Source organism: Bombus terrestris, chromosome 5 (genome assembly GCF_910591885.1).
Source record: "Bombus terrestris chromosome 5, iyBomTerr1.2, whole genome shotgun sequence".
Lineage (NCBI taxonomy): Eukaryota > Metazoa > Arthropoda > Insecta > Hymenoptera > Apidae > Bombus > Bombus terrestris.
The window spans coordinates 10,247,072-10,265,219 of NC_063273.1; the positions used below are offsets into that span (position 1 = coordinate 10,247,072).

Consider the following 18,148-nt stretch of genomic DNA (forward strand, 5'->3'; position numbering starts at 1 on the left):
TTACGAACGAGAACCGTAAAGGCTTGTTGGAAGATCCGAAGAGAACACGTACATTAATTATCTGACATTTGACATTTCATCTCGACTGATTCATATCCCATATAAGTTACTTTCGAAACCTGCTCATAATTTCAATGAATTTTTATATTCTCGTAGCCAATAATATATTTGTATTTTCGTATTTATGATATCTATATATCATTTGTATATTTCTACCAAATTCATACGTAACACGGAAGAATATAATTTACGTGTTAAAACTATTCTTCATATCTCTACGGTTAAAATAGAGTCGAACGAAATAGAACAACGAATTTAGAAGGTTAAAAAGTCCGTACCTAGAATCATTGGCTACCGCGACCTTCCTCAAATTCAAGATACAAAAAGCAACGGCTCTATTCTCAGTAAGTCACACTATCTGAAGGAACCCTGTTGAGTGACGAAACAATACTCCCTGGTAGGACTTAAAACAACCTCTCCGGGGGATGTTCAGTGTGATATACGACACGACGTAATTGCAGGAATTTAATCAATCAGAAACATACCCTAGCGTGAGTACACGGCAGTTTCCTAGCCTTGCCAAGCCGAGTTAAGCCCCGAGGGAGTCTCATTTAAGATAAATCTAGGAGTCGGCGACATCGAGTAGAACGGCGAACTCGGGTCATCGTTGTCGTTCCGATGATGAAATGCTAGGACTACTATCCTAGATTCACTCTTCTTTTCTTCAGTTAACATCTCCTCTTCTCGGTCTTTCTTTTTCTCCTCTCGAGAAGAACGTTTTCTTCTTCCTTCTTTTGGTCCATTTTAACTTCGCCTCTTTCTTCTCTCGTACGTGCAGAAACGTCCACGCGAGAGGGGCGAGCGTGTACACGGAGTGGAAACGGCCACACACAAAGCTCCCCCTGCAGCCCTCTGATATATAGCCCCTTGGAGGTCGATGACTTCCGCTATTTTTCTTCCGCTGTCTCCAGCAAGCAACTTCCCTTTCCTAACGTGCACCCCGCCCGGCCGTTTCGGTACTTTCCTACGCTCTTGCTCTCGGATATCCAGCGGCGGACATCGATCGAGACCAGCCGGCTGTTCTGTTGCACTAGAAGATCCCGTAACACCGACCAAATCTTCGGGAAATCGAGACCACGCGAGCCTTTGTTTGCCCTCGGAACATCGAACGGCTCCTTCGATCGCGTTTCATAGCGCAAATCGAACGACAACTGTATTTTCAGCAATGATGTTTCGCGTTCGAAGAAAGAATATAGCAATTGTGTATTTTAGAAAATTCCGAAGATTGTTCTTTAGCGGAATTTATCAGAAATTCTTTTTGTTGAATGTAGGAGTCACGCAAAGTTTAATCCTGAAGTTCTGAATGCAGTATTTTTTAAAGTACAGTGGAGATAAAAGTGAGTAGGCAGGCAATGGGAATAGGTATCGATGAAATTTCATGAAATACGGCTTCTTTATGTGAAAATGTAAATATCAATCTCAATTATTTACTAAGTAATTAATGTGTTATAAGGATATATAATAAATAAAACTTCGCTACTACTACGCTAGTTCTAGTTCGACTTTTAAATATTTTACAGAACGTAAGAACGCTCTGGATACGAAAACAGATATATAATAAAAGATTAAATGTAAGATAAGGTGTACAATAATAGAAATTATAAATGGCGCCGAGGTATTTTTATTAAAAGTGGGAATTATAACAGACAAAATAGTTTACTTATGACATTCTAATTATTAGCGTTTCATTTATCTAATTGCATTCTAGTGAAAATCATATCATCCTAACAATTTATTTTATACCAAAGCTCTTACTCCTTCACAAAAATTTAATCCGCGGAAACGTCACAAGAGAAAAGAGCAATAACTCTAGGCTTTTGCAAACAAGAAGACATACTGTATACCAGAGAGAAGAGCAGTATCGATTCGCCTTGAGCAACGTTCAACGAAGTACTTATTTACGAATGCATAAGCAACCAGCGTTACAAGACAGATTTTTATCGTACAAGATGCAGAGCAATCTCCTTAAAGAATGAAGGAGAGAGAAGGAAGATAGGAAGGGGGCTAAGGGAGAGAATGGGAAGAGGAGGAACAAGTATACGAAAGCGGGACGGGGTAGCAAAGAAGCTACTGCATTTATGGATGTCCTCCCCGTGACAAGCCGAAATTAATTTACCCCCTACTCCAGACCGTCGAGCATTGGCATATTTTAACCCAGTTCTTCAGCCTCCAGTGTTTTTTTTCCAACCCCTCGACCGTTCACCCTCCGCCCTCTGTGTGTTACGAGTCCACATAAATTTCTATCGAACGGACACAGACGGATCGAGATTCGCTAAATCCGCCGAGAGGCGATTCGATAAAACCCGTGGAGCGCTCGCGGCTGACTGGCTCCTTAGTTGACGCGATAAATAATTAATGATCGAACGGCCAGTATGGGCCGAGGAGAAAGGCGAAGGAGAAGGAAGAGCAGACGCGTATTGCTGGTCCATAAAACATTTAATATTTATAAGGTACGAAACGGAGGAGAAGCGAGGGGGCGGCAGGACAACCGCCTGACTCGGATATATATTATCGGATCTTATGCGGCCTATACGGTATTTAGATATTTTAATTAACCGATCGGCTATAAATTATGATAATTAAGGAGGACCAACGCACGGGAACCTACCTACGCTGTCGAGTTTCGCGTTGTTTTGTCTGCCCCAGGGATCTATAGACGAGTTAACATGTGCACGATGTATCGCCGTGGATCGTCTCGTCCCGAATTCGGAGATTAGAAACGTTTCTGAAATTCCCGCGTGTCGCTATCGTAGTACGCCATATGGCAAATCGAGAGACGTCGTTGGTGAAGGAACGGGATCGTTAAGTTGGATTTTGCGACCGTTTCTTCAAGAGCTACTTACTCGGCCTCCTCGAACGTTATTTTACGTTTATGGGAAACGGTTTATGCGTAAACTGAAGTTGAAGAGAGCCCAGGGAGACGTAGAATCGAGCGTAGGAGCTAGCAAGTTACTTATTTTACTGATCGTTCTATCATTAAAGACCTTCGATATTTGGTGTTTAATAGTGAGCCAGCAAATCATAGATAGTTTGTCTGTAACTTGTTGGCGTATTTAAACCGAATATAAGAACGTATGTAATTCGACGTCCACACGAAACGAGAATTCCTTAAAAGCGCTTTTTAACGTCAATCGAAGGTATCGTCTCTCCCTCTGAATATTTATTAGGAGTCCCGCGGGGAATCAAAGTGGACGTCAGCAAACAGAAAGACGCATCACTCGGCACCTTGCTCGGGCCTCGATTAATCAAGCGTCTGGAGAGCGAACGTCATCCTGCGATTCCTTTCAATTCCACCCATCGTACGGTAAGAGACGAAGCGGAGGCATTGAAATAATAATGCACGGCTAAAGGTGGACGAGGAATTACGATTTTAACGAGGCCAGCGGATGCAACAGCCCCGTCGGGGGCACCCCGACCGCTGGATTACAGAGAGCATTCTTAACAGTGTCAATAAACGGAGGTTATGAGAGCCACAAACGTCGGAAGTGTCTCTCCTTACGACGGACATAAATAAGCCGAGCAGCGGCTGGCTGGTCGTTTAAATGTCGCGAAGTAACTCCCCGGCCCGAGTGAACTTTGCTTCGACGCTCGGCTTCCTCGCTGTAATCTGTGGCTGCTTGTTCTTTGTATTCTTTAAGGGACTGAGTGCTCTCGCATGTGTCTGTTTGATGGTCGAAGAATATTGATGGGTGTAAAGTTTAATTTCTTCGTTGGAGGTTATTGATCTGAGCATTTTATTTCGGTGAGAGCGTGCGGGCCAAGTTGAGGCAGCGCTTGATGAATTATTAGAGAATATTTTAAAATATACTCTTTATTAGGAGTTGCAGATGTTTTAAATTGAGTGATCGAGATATGATAGAAGGCAGTGAGATATTAAGGTAGTGGAATAGTATAATGCAACTATTTCTAGGCACTTATTTACTTATAATCATTGCACTTTATATTGTTAAACGAAGTTCACCGACCAAGAGACGAGACGATCTTTTAAAGTGACTTTGTTTGAAAAGATTGGTCAAGAAGTTTCTGTCTCTCTGATGTTATAAGTTTCCTAAACTACTGGAAAATAATACACGATACTACTAATCGTTGATACTACGATGAACTACTGCATGTTAAAGATGACTAGCTTTTTGTTACTTATACTTTCCAATGATATCTAAATCTAGACTTTCGTCAGAAGGATGCCATATGAATAAAATTACATTTTTCAATTATTCAATTTCACTTTCACAACTCATTATATCGATTAATTTTAAACTAGAAATTAATTCATTTTATATACTACTAAATATTCGTTGCAAGATAAAAAGCAAGACTAATTCTATTTTTTTTCATTGGAAACAATTACAGCAACAGAAGTAAGAGATAAAACCGATAATATTTCTTCTAATCAAAAAAAAAAAAAAAATAGAAAATTCACGCATAGACTAACACACAACTGAATGAGAAAAGAAGCGAGATGACGCGTCGATCTCATGTCGTGGAATCAAAAAACGGCCCGATGGACGATAGAGCGACTTAACAGTCGAGGAACGGCGTCGATGCGTTTTCACGATACCACTCCCTGCCCCTTGCCTGTCCCTCGAAGCGAGCCAGGTTTCTTCCTGCTTGCCATTACCGCGGCGGAGCCTTGATGGCGAAAGTGGTCTAGGGGGCAAACGGTCAACGAGACTCGAGATGAGATAGAACAGACCATTATGGCTACGCCGATAAGATAGGTCCACCCTCCGTGATACGTAGTAGCCACGGTCAGAACGTTCTAGGTACGGGTTTGATACACCGGACGCGATCCACGGCATGAAAAATCTAGTTGGAAGAGACGAGAATGGGACGGTAGACGGGGGAAAGCAGAGGTGGATGGCGAGGGGGTGGCGGCGAATGGAATGGGAGAGGACGAAGCGAGGGCGGTGTCCAGCGCCCCCGAGAACTCGGACCTTATCTTTTCATAGCGATCGTGACCGTCCAAGACTTCATTTCCGTGCTCGAGGAGCCACCCCAGCGCCGGTTTATACACGTAACGTAACCAGTAACAAAATGGACCTCTTGGCTCGTTTACGTGGACACGGATTTCGCTGGAGGAAATTAGTCGACGCGTTGTATTCGACGGGGTAACCGCGTGTTCAGAATGCGGTATCAGTAGCTCTGCGTTATTAGCCGATGAAACGATTTACGGACAAAAGGTATTTCGATCTAACGATAAGAGTGAAGGTTAGCGTATTTTCGAAGGAATTCTTGCGGAGAAGGTGAATATAGACTTTTATTTTTGTCATTTCGGATATTTAGACAGCCTGATAAAAGTTTCTAAAACTACCGACGACTGAAATATAAGATTCGTATTCGGTTGAGATGAAACATATATGATGAAATACGTAATATAAGAGAGACAAGCTTTAATCTACATATTTTATAAAGATTTAAGAGTGATCCTGAAAAATGTGTTGTATCAAATCTATTAAATTTTTATAAGAAATTAAAAATGGATGGTTTTAACCATTCCGGCAGCTTTAATATGACGTTATACATACAAATACAGCGCTATATATTGATGTGTAAAAAAGAACTGTAGCAAATCTGTAAAATTACTATGAAAAGTTAAGAATTATTTTACCCACTTCCAGAGATTTAGTATTAAATACAATGGACATTCGTTTGTTATTCAGAACAGATTAAATGTAACACAGAATTTCGTTAACGATATCTACAGAGAAACTGATGTGCAATGTGCTCGAATCAAGGCAACCTATCGATTCCATCTTAATATCGACAGACGCAGAGAAATTTCAGAAATTGATAGTTTATCGAATAATTCAGAACGGTCAACCTCCGTCGGCTCAATATTACGTTTAACCACTGAAAACTGAGCGCGTTGATCGAAACTCTAATACGACCGGATGCAATTTCCCCGGCTAAGCTGGTTGTGTCCCAGTTCCACTCACCCTCCGGCAAATAATAACATTTCTATAAGTCGGTCGTTTGTATTCGACGACTGGCGCTCATGCACCCCATTTCAATTAACGTATGATGTATGTCGTATAAGGAGCCGTATCCAGCACCTTTCAAACGTTGGGGCCGTAATGCGCGAGGGATCGCCGCTCTAAGTAACTCTATATCACGTCTACGTGACACGAAACGCAGAGAAAAAAAGGATCTTATATGGTCCAGAAGGACAAGAATTGTCCTTGATCTTTTAACTGTCCCCTCGGTTTCCATTGTTGTTCTCTACAGACAATGAAATATCGCTCCTTATTCGTCAAACAATTCGTTACACAACGTGTTGACGCAAGAAACGTTTATCTGAATATCGTGGATAAAAGGATGTTAATTTTATTAAGGCACGATGGCTCAGGATACATTTAGATTATACGCGAAGAGCATAAAGTTTTTAAAAAATAGAATTGGTGACTGGATTGCAAATGGAAGATTTTAAGATATAAAAATTCACAATAAATATTCAAAGTATAATATTCGTTATAATATTTGGTAGATAAAGTAAATCTTTGCTAAGACCTCGTTTCTTTAGTTGTGTCCATAAAAATGTAAATCTATACAAATATCTGCAAACTCATCGTAACACGTCTTACTCAAATCATCTTTGTTCTCATATAAGAGAAACTCCAACGATCATTACTTCCGCGATAATTTGCAAAATATCAGTCGTCACACATAATACAATTAACCAAAGTACCACGTTTTCTATATTCCTCATTATTATATACCATTACGGTCTACTTAATAAAATGACCACCATACTAATTAAGGGTTAGCAAAACACCGTACCGCCCAATTTTTCGCCCAATTCAAATCTACCACGATGTCTATATCAGAGCACGAAGTAGTCAACGTCGGCGCTTCCGATGACGTTCTCGGCAGTTGGTTTGGGTGACGTACAGGGTGTTCGCAATTTCTCCCGATTCCCGACCCTAGGACATCCATTTTATTTAGCGCACCGGTGGACCACGAGGCAAGTGAGGGGGACATTCGACGACCAAGGGGCTTTCTCTTTTTCTCCATCTACCGATATCCCATCAGTGCCAGCAGGAACGTTTACAGCGGGCTGGTGTCCAGCCACCGACAGAGAAAACGGAAAGAGACAAAAAGAGAGAAAAAGAGAATGAGAGAGAGAGAGGGAGGGGAAGAGAAGAGAGAGGGGGGGGAGGGCAAGAGAAGAGAGAGAGAGAGAGAGAGAGCGAAAGAAAGAAGAAAATAAAGAAAAGAAAGAAGAGAACCTTCTTCACCATCCCCCTTCTCGACGAGTTAGCCAGATATAGAGTGGCGTGGAGATCGAACCGCACCGAACGGGGTGGAGAGAGAGACGAGACGGAAGAAGGGAACATAGAGAGCGTGGGCTGGGGTGTCTGGACCGCTCTCCCGAGATGGACACAGAGAATCGCCATTACAAATTGACAAGCTTGATTGATGGTCAGCGCGGAAGGGACGACGCCAGCCGATCCGCTGGCCGGACGAGAAGAGGAGAGAGAACGAAGGATAGGCCGGGAAGAACGACGAGAAAAGGGGAATCGAATGTGCCAGGAGACCGAGGGGGTTGCGACGGGCCGAAGGGGATGCCGGCCAAGTGAGATGGAGTGGATGTAGTGAACGCGCGCGACGGACTAAACTGGACTCCGCTTCGAGGGACCTTCTCTCTTTCCAACATCGGTTAGATAGCGTTCCGCGTGCAATGGGGAACGATAAGAGGAAGGGGACAGGGGGCGCGTTATCAACCGAGACCTCTCAGCGAGTGCGTGACGAATGGTCCGCGAGCTGATTCGCAAGGGGCTGCTCTCGCGGACCGATCCAAATATTCGATGAACTACGCAGAATCTTTGATCGTACAAGTTTCGTTAAGGCGTTTCGATCGTTCGGCTCTTGGGGCTGAAGGTAAGGAGATGGGATTAATGCAGTGGATAGATCCCACTGATATTCGTTGAATTTTCTCTGGACTTTGAAGAGAGCGTAAATTTGGTATATAACAAACAAAGTCACATCGAGCAATTTTCTGTGTATGTGTTTCAATTTTTTCCTATCAGAATTGAAATAATTTTTTGACGCCACGGATCCTGCATTTATGTAGAATAACAGAAATGTCTTCTCTAATTTGTATTTTGACTTGTGATCTTAAAATTTGAAACATTAATTTTCATTTCATCATCATTCACTCATTTTTAGTTTATACTAATTGTAAAAGGGAAAGAATTTGTTATTCTTCTGCTAATTCGTTAAAACATATTACAAAACTATCACCCTGAAATGTGACCATAAAGTTTCTGTGTCGCAATAGTATCAAGCAATTAAAAGGATATTAAATATACGTACATATATACGTTCATCCCTCAAGAGATTAAAGTATCTTACATTAATATGACTTTCGCATATTTAACGTTTAAACCTTGCACGAACAAAAAACATCCTACCACGCTCCAGCCAACGATCAACCACCCAAAGCGTCCGCATCAACCCTATCCGATTAGGATCAGGCCGTAACGCGATTACGTCGCACGCATGCGACCAGTCGAATTAAAAACAAGCCGGCCAATTAAACACTAATCGCCGGATGCGCTGCGGTGTCGAACCTGGAAGGGACACCGGCTATTAACAGTCGACGGTCACGGACGTTCGCTTGTCGATCTCTGACAGCATGGGAAAACGAACAGGCGATCGTAAACGACAATCGAGCTTCTGTGAAAGTGAGCGTAAAGAGGAAGCTGAAGACGTCGTGGAAAAAACGAAAGAACGGAATCGTTCGGTTGGAACGGTTGGTGGAACAAAGACGGAAGACAGTAGACACGAAGCCGACCTTTCCCCGTGATCTATGGCTCTGAACTCCCATATTCTCGCGCTGACCCTTGGCTACCGAATGCTGAGAATAATAAGCAAACCCGGCAATTAAGATATCTTCGACTGAGTCATCATGGCTAGTTGCTGATTCCTTTGCCCTTTTCTTGGCCATCGTTTCTCGGTACGCGTAAATCGAATGCGTCTCGTAAAATCGAACGCGGGTCCGGCCATGTTTATTGAGACTGCGGTGGCAGGCGATTCGCGATAAATCGCGCTTGTCGGGAACGACTGGCCGGAAATCGAGATTCTCCTGGTATTAGAGAACGCAAATCCTTGGAATTACTGAAAATTTCGTCGTTTTAATATCAAAACTTTCGGAAATGACAATCCAAGTTACCAAGATTTTAGTTGTGGGAACATTGTTGTATCGTCTAATGTTTTTTATTTAGATCTTTGAAAATAAAGAATTTCTTAATTGTTGAGAATACAATTCTAGAAGAATTCTAGGTTTCTAGAAATGTCATGATTCTCAAAACTAATCCCGTTAGCAAACACTTATATTGGAAGCTAAAATTTTCAAAACAAACATTTTTTGAGTGGCCAAAATTTCAGACAGCGTTATTCCTTTAGTAAATGCTCATGTCTAAAGTCCCTTAATTACCATGCTTTTAGCCCTATACTGCTCTTTTAGCCAATAATTATATTGAAAATTTTGAAAATAAAGACTTCGTCAGTTATCAAAATTCTAATCTTCCATATATTACCTTCTCTTACAAACGCCTCAATTGAAAAATTTAAGAGCATAGAACTTGCAGGTTATCAAGATTTTAATCTCAAATAGGTTGTTCTTTTAATCAAGGCTTGCGCTAAAAGCTTTGAAATACTCAAAGGAGAAAGAAATTTTTTTTTTCGATTAGTAGCACCCTAGTTTACAAAGGGTGCAATTAATCATCGTCACCATAAAACTCCAATCTTGGAATTCCAATCGTAGGTAGGTGATGAAAAACACTCGACCGACTTTGTGCTATCAGAAACAGCTTGTTCAACAGCGGGAACGAAGGGAAACAACCGTTGGAAGGTTCGCGCGAGCTTAGCCGACGCCTTTTATCGCGGCATCGTTACGAAATGCACCGTACGGTCACAGCTTTACGGTACTTCGGGGCCGCTGTTACGTTTTTACTGCGTCGTTTCACGAGCACGCGAAGGGACCACGATTCTGGCTATGTTGCTTGCGCGTCGTTCGCGCGTTGGCGTCGGGACGTCAGGTTATTGGGCTAAAGGTAAAAGAACGCACGAGAAACATTCTACTATGAAACATAGTAGTTATCCGTGCCTATAAAACGATAAACGTTTCATTCAACGAGGAAGAGATGATCGAACTGAGTTTCAAATTCCTTAGAAGTAAACCAAGGGAAATTTTAGGAAATTTTTGTCTCGCGAGATTCTTTTTGTGAATTGTGATAGTACGAATGAAGTAAATTATGATGCGAAAAGTTAATAATAAAAGAATACGTATTTAACAAATTGAACAATTTACGTAATGTGTAGGTATAAAGAGTTGCAAGGTTTGTGTAGTCGATTATTTCATGGTTAAGGGTTACAAATCTCAGGTGATCTGGAGAAACACTCGTGAAACTAAATTGCTTGATATTTATTTTCACAAGATCATAGATCACGTATGTGAGATTTATTTTAAATTTATCAATCACCAGTGGATTGGATTTGAGATTTTTTACTACGCAATTATAAAATACTATGAGTTATTACAATTTCATTTATTTTGTTTTAGCTATTACTAACTGAAATATATTGTAGCGTTGGTGGAATATTTTAAGAGCAGCAAGAACGTTGGTTTACACATCTCGTTACCGTTGCACGCTCATTTCTATAGCCGTCAGATTTTTGAAAACGTTGGTAGTTTATTACGAATGATCGGTGGTGTTTTCACGCGTTTCGCCGGCACACGTTCCAATCAGTAGATTGTGGAGCTTTGATTCCGTAACGGCCCGTAATCGAATTCAATTTACACATTGACCATCCGATTTGAAAGTGTAATGTAATATTTTAGGAGGGAGTGCGCAGGGAGCAGAGGTGGAGGTCTCTGTTTTTGAACGATGCACGCAACGTAAAATTCACTAATAGGAATTGGCGGCCGCGTTCCAAAAACACGCGGCTTTCCTGGATCATAAAGCGACGTTGATACGCAGAAATTATACATTGTCCCGCGTACAAATTGAATGGATTCTAAGAAGCGAGAAGGCAACCAGAATTATTGCCAGAGGAACCACTGAATGGTGTGCTGCTAAACACAAGTTACTTAGTGAGCCTTTCTTCAAATGTTCCGTGTCAAATTTTCCTAAATCGCGTAAATTTCCCATTTATCGCGGAACATCGCTTACAATTAGTTATGACTTCATCCGACTTTCAATCTTTACGTATATATATATACTGACGAAACTGATGAAATTGACATTAAATGTCAGTGTACTACACCTTCTTTATAGGAATATTAGAAAAGATGTTCCTATTATCAATAACTAATAAAGAGGAAATTTCCCCTACAACCGCAACAATTCGGTCTAAATAATAAAATACTTAAACCTTAAAACCTTTCGTAGCTACAAAACTAAATAACCATCCACTTTATAGAAAGAATAAAACGTCCAATTTCCCTTTTATTCATCAGAAAATCGTACGTTCCAAGCATCATCAACGGAAGAGATAAAATCTTGCAAAAAGCTAAAAGGCACTTAGTGTAAGAAATCAGCAAACCATTCATTTCTACTGCGATCTTAAAGTTATTAAGTGGTCCAGGCTGAGTTCATCGGCGATATCGTCCGGATCTAGTCTGTAGCTTGAAATTAGTGTAAAATTAGCCGTGCTCACGCACGCCTGCTATGGCAGTAAAGGCATTCGTGCGGTTTTAACGCTACCGCCCTCCTAATACCAACCGTAAAACCGCGATCCCTTTTAAATCCTTCCCCATTCGATGGTGAGCACGATACACGGACGAACAGCCACTCGAACTATAAAGTATAAAGCCACGACGCATCGTTTTACGACGTACAAGCTGCCTCCGTGTCTCCCCGAATCCGGATTCTATTAGGTTTATATTGTACCCTCCTTGCGATCAAAGAGACACGCGTTGGGGATTTCCTTGCTCGAATGAGTATAAGGGCATGAGAGCCTGTTACTTGGAAAATTGCCTTTTTCTGCTGTGTTTAGCGATGGGAAATAAGGTTCCAATCAGAGGAAGTTTAAAATCGCCATAAGCAGATTTGAATTATTTACTCGAAGGATTACTTTGATTGGGATATTTTGTCATAGATGACATTTGTTCTATTCACTATGTATGTATGCTATTGTGTTCTGTTGTATTTATTCTATTTACTGTATATGTATTATATCATAATTATGTGAAATATGCAGGTGTAATAATAGAGCTATAAATAACCTGTTAACCAGAGAAGAATTTAATTTATCACTTGGTAGCCCATCCCTTGGACATAACAATTTCTTGAGATGGATCGTCTTTTATAAGGATTAAAACCAATCTAAATAAGATTAGTTTGCTAACTTGTAACTCCACAAGTCCAGCAATTTCTAATTAAAGAACGATCCGGCTAACAGGTTAACTGAAGCGGATAACCGATTTCCTAGCCATTCATATCTGTCAACCTAGTGTTTAACTTTCACCACAGAATGCTCCGAGTCTTCATAAACGCCCAAGAAAAACGCCATTACTCCGATACAAACTCGGTTCTCAGCAAAACCGACAAACCATATCCGCTCATCAATATCTTAACCAACCATCGCCAGCCACGACGAGCATCCTCCAATCATCCTTATTATCATCAGTTCTCCAACCAAACCAAACTAGAACAAGAACCGCGCGCGATCTTCATCATCAGCTTTATCCCTCTGGATTCACACGTTGCAATGAATCGTTATCGAGGCAGAAGCGAAGCATGAAATCACTGATTGCGCCGGTTCCATCGTTATCGCGGGGCAAGAACGTGGCCGTAGCCAGGAAACGAGAATGTTTGCGCGACGAGGATGGAAGCTGGGAATAATAACAATGGGCCGCGGGCCACGCGAAGTCAATGCGGAGCAGCTGCGATTCGCGTAATGAAAGTATGATTGATGATCGAGTCGACGCGCGTCATTAGCTCGACACGAAGAAGCGCGACGACGCGGAGGATGCCAACAGTCTACCTCTTTCGAGACCTTTCTCTCGTCCCATCCGGGGAGATGTTGCAGCCATGTCGCCGTGAAACGTGTTCTGAATTAGCGATCTGGCCTAATATAATTCGAACGAGCTCGACGTTCATCCCTCAGCTCCGAGTATTCTTTTACCACGACGGACGTAATATTCCCCGATAAAAGAACGTGGGAGACAAATGGGCACCAGAGCAGCGATTCTTTCGAACAGTTGCAAGGTAGCTACTAATTTATAGCGACAAATAAGAAGGAAAAACACAAGCATTAAAACCATCTTATTATCTGCAAATACATATCACAAATATAATATAAATCCATCCTGTTATGTGTACAATGTACAGCGTAAAGAGAAACGAAATAGAATACATAAGTAGTACACAGACAGTGTATCGCTCTATATTCACACAGACAGTAAACGAAAGAAAACAGGCATTAAAATCATCTTATTACCTGTAAACACAGATTTTATATAAATCCACCCTATTAAATCCGTAATCCGTAAAATGAATTGATATATAAAATGTAAATCATATAGAGACATGATCAGTGTATTTGATATATCAATCAAAAAAAGAAATATGAATTACTACTGTTAACTAACGCGACCAATACAAATCATATCAAAGCCATCTCGATCCGCAAATAATTAATGAACAGTGAAGAGCGTCCACGCAAATTGCAGAGACAATTCTCGATTCGGGGTTTGGAAATAAAACGTCTCAGCCAGCGACTAAAGTTGAAAACCGACGAAGGCTCGAAAGTTGGACGATCCACGGGGGATCAGCAGCATTTGAAAGACACATTCATCTCGTTTCCGTTGGAGCAAAATCTGCCCAGGGGCCTAATGCTTCGGCTATTAAGGTTTAATGGACTGCTGATCGTCCAGAAGCCAAGAGGGAGGACGAACGATGCCAGGATCGAATCCCGGAGGAATCAGAAAAATGGATGAGAACGAGGGCGAATTGCACGTGATCTTGCGAATATTTCTTTCACAAGAAAAGAGTCGAAGCTTCGGCCACCTTTAGAAATATTTCCTGGTCTCTGTGTTTGGTCGAATGGTCTGCAAAATTCACGTGTAACGACATCAATTTCAATTCGAGAGGCAAAGCTCTTTGGGAAGAGACTGAGAGAAACGTTGGTACACGCAAAGGAAAAGGGGTTGCGAAGTGGCCCGTGATCAGGATTGACTCGGGATGACAATCTAACCGTACACGGGTTTCCACTTTACTCTTGATACGGACTGCGACATTTCGGCTCGTTAGTTCCCTCTACCACCACTCTTTCTCGAACTGGAATTACCCTGATGGTGCACGCATGCTCGCTCTCTAACTGTCGCGATTTGCTAGCGTAACATGCTCCTAGCTGGCCAGCGATATTCCCAAGTTAGGAGAGTAGGACTCGATAAACGGACGTGGCTTTTCATTTTGAGAGAAATATATTCGATTTGAATGAAATCGTATAATGCTTTCTGGAATTTGTTGATGGCGACAGTGACTTTTTCATTCAAAGTAGATAATAAAATGTTTTACCAATAACATTCTTAATTTAGGAGCGGATAAGTTGAATAAATATTAATTAATAATTTAGTTCCAGATATAATAATGTAATAATTTAGAATTTCTCAAAGATACCAATGATTCTTTTCCAAAAAGAAAAAAAAAAAAGTACTAGAAGCTTGATAAGCTTATGGTATGAAATATAGACACAAAAAGAATCATTTTCATTATATTTTGTCATGAGTAGATTTTTCTATTTTAACTACAATCCAACGATTTCGTAATGCTATCCAAGCAAACTAACCCACTTGCGAAACATAGGAGAAAGCTTCCGAGAAGGCAAACTCGGGGTTGGAGCAAACAACCCGTAACTCAGTGAGTGTTTATGAGCGAGTCAGTCGTAAAAATACTTGCTGTATCGAGCATTCTCTCTCGTTTCGAGCGTTTAACTGAGAGAACCAACCCCGATCGCCGGCAGGTTAGCTCATCTACGACGAAACAAAGAAACGTAACGAGAGGAAGGTCGAAAAAGACGCGGTTCGGGATTGAGTCGAGGGGTGAGAGCCATGTTGACTGCTCGTAAAACCCGGTCTGATCACCGCTACCAATTATCCCGCCGTTATCCGAACGTTATCCGAAACGTTATCCACCTTTTGCCCGACCAGGGCCCTCACGAAACAGCCCTCTCCGCCATCATCCGAATCACTAGGCGAACCCTTGAACCCCTAGAGAAGAGGTCCACAGAACGAAGAGAGCGACGCTACTTCCACGATCCCCAATATCGGGCTAGGTAACCGTTGTTGTCGCCTTTTACTGCAAACGAAGTGATTCCCTCCTCGTAAACGCGACGTCTTTACAGATTACACGGCCCGGAAACCGGAGGTTCCTTGTTTTTCTTTCTTCCTCCTATCGTGTTTCGCTGCTCTTTGCCGCTGCTTGAGTATCAAGGGAAATTTTCGAATACGCTATTAACCCTCTATATTTACAATATGAGTTGAATTTTCTTTTCTTTTCTACTTTTCTTTTCCCTTATTAGAGATAAAAATCAGGACTTATATATATTTCAGGATTTTAGTATTAGTAGAATTGTAATAAAGTACAATATTGTAGTGGAAAACAAATAAAATAAAGTATAAAGTAAAGTATATAAAAGTAAGAAAATATGTAACTTTAAATTTCCTGAAATATAAAAATTAAATTTTCTTAAGCATTTTCGCAACGAACTTCCTTCATTTGGTACTTTAAATACCTAATGTTTGGATATTAAATATTTATTTTAAAAGAAACTCTGCGCCAAATATTGGAGAATGTAGTGTAAATTATATACTTGCTAACTAAATTTTCTAAAATAAATTGTTCTATACTTTCATCGTGTTGTCTAATTTCATGTAACATTTTTCTTTCGAATAATAAATTCTTGATTATTAAATTTCCAGGTCAAAGAAATGCTACTTAAAAAAAAAAATTGAAGAATATTTCATGAAGCAAAATTAAGGAAGAGAATTCGTGTTTTGTGATGTGTATCTACTCGATTAAGATTGAATTCGTTTCTGCAGGGGAAAAATGACAAAGTACAGAGATCGAATTCGAAGTCGGAACGTTAACGAGACAGAAAATGGAGAGGTCGGACGAAGTGCACGATTACGATCGACGATAATCGAGTCACGAGGGATAATTGCCTTCCGCCAAAGAAACAAAACGAGCTACCGGTTAATACGGTTCAGATTGTTCGTTTATTGATAAATGATCAAGGTGCTTGGAAACGCGAATACTTCCGAGCAGCCGAAAATTACATAAATCGCACGGACAACACGTCGCGGTCAATTCTTCGCCAAATTACGAAAGAAGGGATGAATTAACGGGGAACGTGATTGTCAGTTCTCAAATTCAGTTTCTTATGAATATCTAGAACTGATGTTATATGTAAAGAAATACATCAATCTAATCATAAATCTAATTATATGTCAAATAACTGTCAAATTGAAGTAATAAAAATGTGATAACTGATTAAATATAATAAATTCAAATTACTAATTAGACTAATTAGTAATTACTAAAGAGATTAACATTATTGTAAAGTATAAAAAGATTTTTCTAATAATCAATAGGTCATATTTTTCTTAAAAGTACTCGGGAAATTATGCTAGAAGAATATTGCATATAATATAATCATTTGCCGTGATACAGAGATTAAATGATGTTATAAATCATATAATAAAGAGCAATATTACTTTATGAAATTATAACATCTACGTTAAACAACATAATAGGTAAAGCAATGATTCTAATGGAACGATCTTAGGTTAATAAGAGATATCGAATTCGACAAGCCCTTATAGCTAGGTTTCCTTCGTTACAACGCATCGATCTACGTCAAGCGATAAGGACCAGGAGTGTAACCCTCGTGATAAGCCGGATAAACGTATCCGTGATGCATGCCCGGCACAGGTGACATGAAATTATACGCATCTTCGGTCTTGTATGTGTGTGTGTAAGGGTCTGTTGACAGAATTGGGCTCGTCTTACCGGCTCGATTGCTCTGGTCGATCATGGGCTGGACGATTCTACGCCTCGCATTGATGAACCTGTAACAAAAGAAATGTACCAATTAGAAATGGAATATAGAATCTTTAGATATTCGACAATTTTATTTGAAAATATTTCTTCTTCTATTTAATCAGTTGTTTCCCTTAGTGGTTATGTAAATTTTGTGTTAGTTATTTACTGCTATGAAATCATAATATCATGAAAAATATAAAAACATTATTATTTATATTTATAATTCTATAATTATATTTGTAATACACATTGAAAAATTGCAGGTCAAGACGCAGATGAGATTCATAAATATTATTAGAAATGTATCGTATTTTTATTGAATCAATACCATTAGATATGGCGTTGACTATGAAATATCATAAAAGTTAAATATCCATTTAATGAAGAAACATTTATAGAAACAGCTGAGTGCAAGTCTCCTCATACAGGAAAGAGTGTCTATTTTAATTATCCCTTCGATATACGTATGAGTCACTCAGAAGGCAACCGAAGAATTCTACTTTCTGTAAAAGATCTTAATTTCAGTAGCAAAATATAGATTAGAAATATGATCAACTTTTTCCATTTTCGTTAACTCCGACAAGAAAATCAACAGTTTCAAATAATTTCATTTTTATAACCTCGAAACCCATTTTTTTATTTCCAAACAAGATCTAAGAACATTTATCAATTTATCTACCACGTTAAATGCGAACTATACATTAGCTTGCTGAAGAAAAATAGCCTCAAATAAATCGGTAATGCCACCAATCAGCGTCTAACGTCGGTCATTTAGCTGCTTACGGATCTCCCCGTAGCAGCGTCCTTGGCAAGAAATCTATTCCGGTAATCAGAGATAACGATAACAGTCAGGTAGCCAGACGTATTCATGACTCATTATGTAGATCAGTGGATCATGGGCAGCGGGCATTAGGCGATCGGCGTGATAAGGTCGAAAGCTCGGTCAGAACGCGCATACGTACGTCGATGTATCGTTCATCTCAATTTGGCCGGCCGGGGCGGTTACCGTCGATATTTCATCGGCGTAAGGTCGGTAA

At 40.3% G+C, this 18,148-nt stretch overlaps 1 protein-coding gene across 5 annotated transcripts in view; it reads right to left on the reverse strand.

Annotated features, from left to right (window-relative positions):
* Positions 1-18,148, reverse strand: part of LOC100644518 (homeobox protein homothorax) — a 500,427-nt gene that overhangs the window by 16,688 nt on the left and 465,591 nt on the right. For all 5 annotated transcript variants that reach the window (XM_048406104.1, XM_048406103.1, XM_048406105.1 and 2 more), the window contains one exon: positions 17,079-17,137. In XM_048406104.1, coding sequence (XP_048262061.1) covers positions 17,079-17,137 — 59 coding nt within the window. The remainder of the gene's footprint in view (positions 1-17,078; positions 17,138-18,148) is intronic.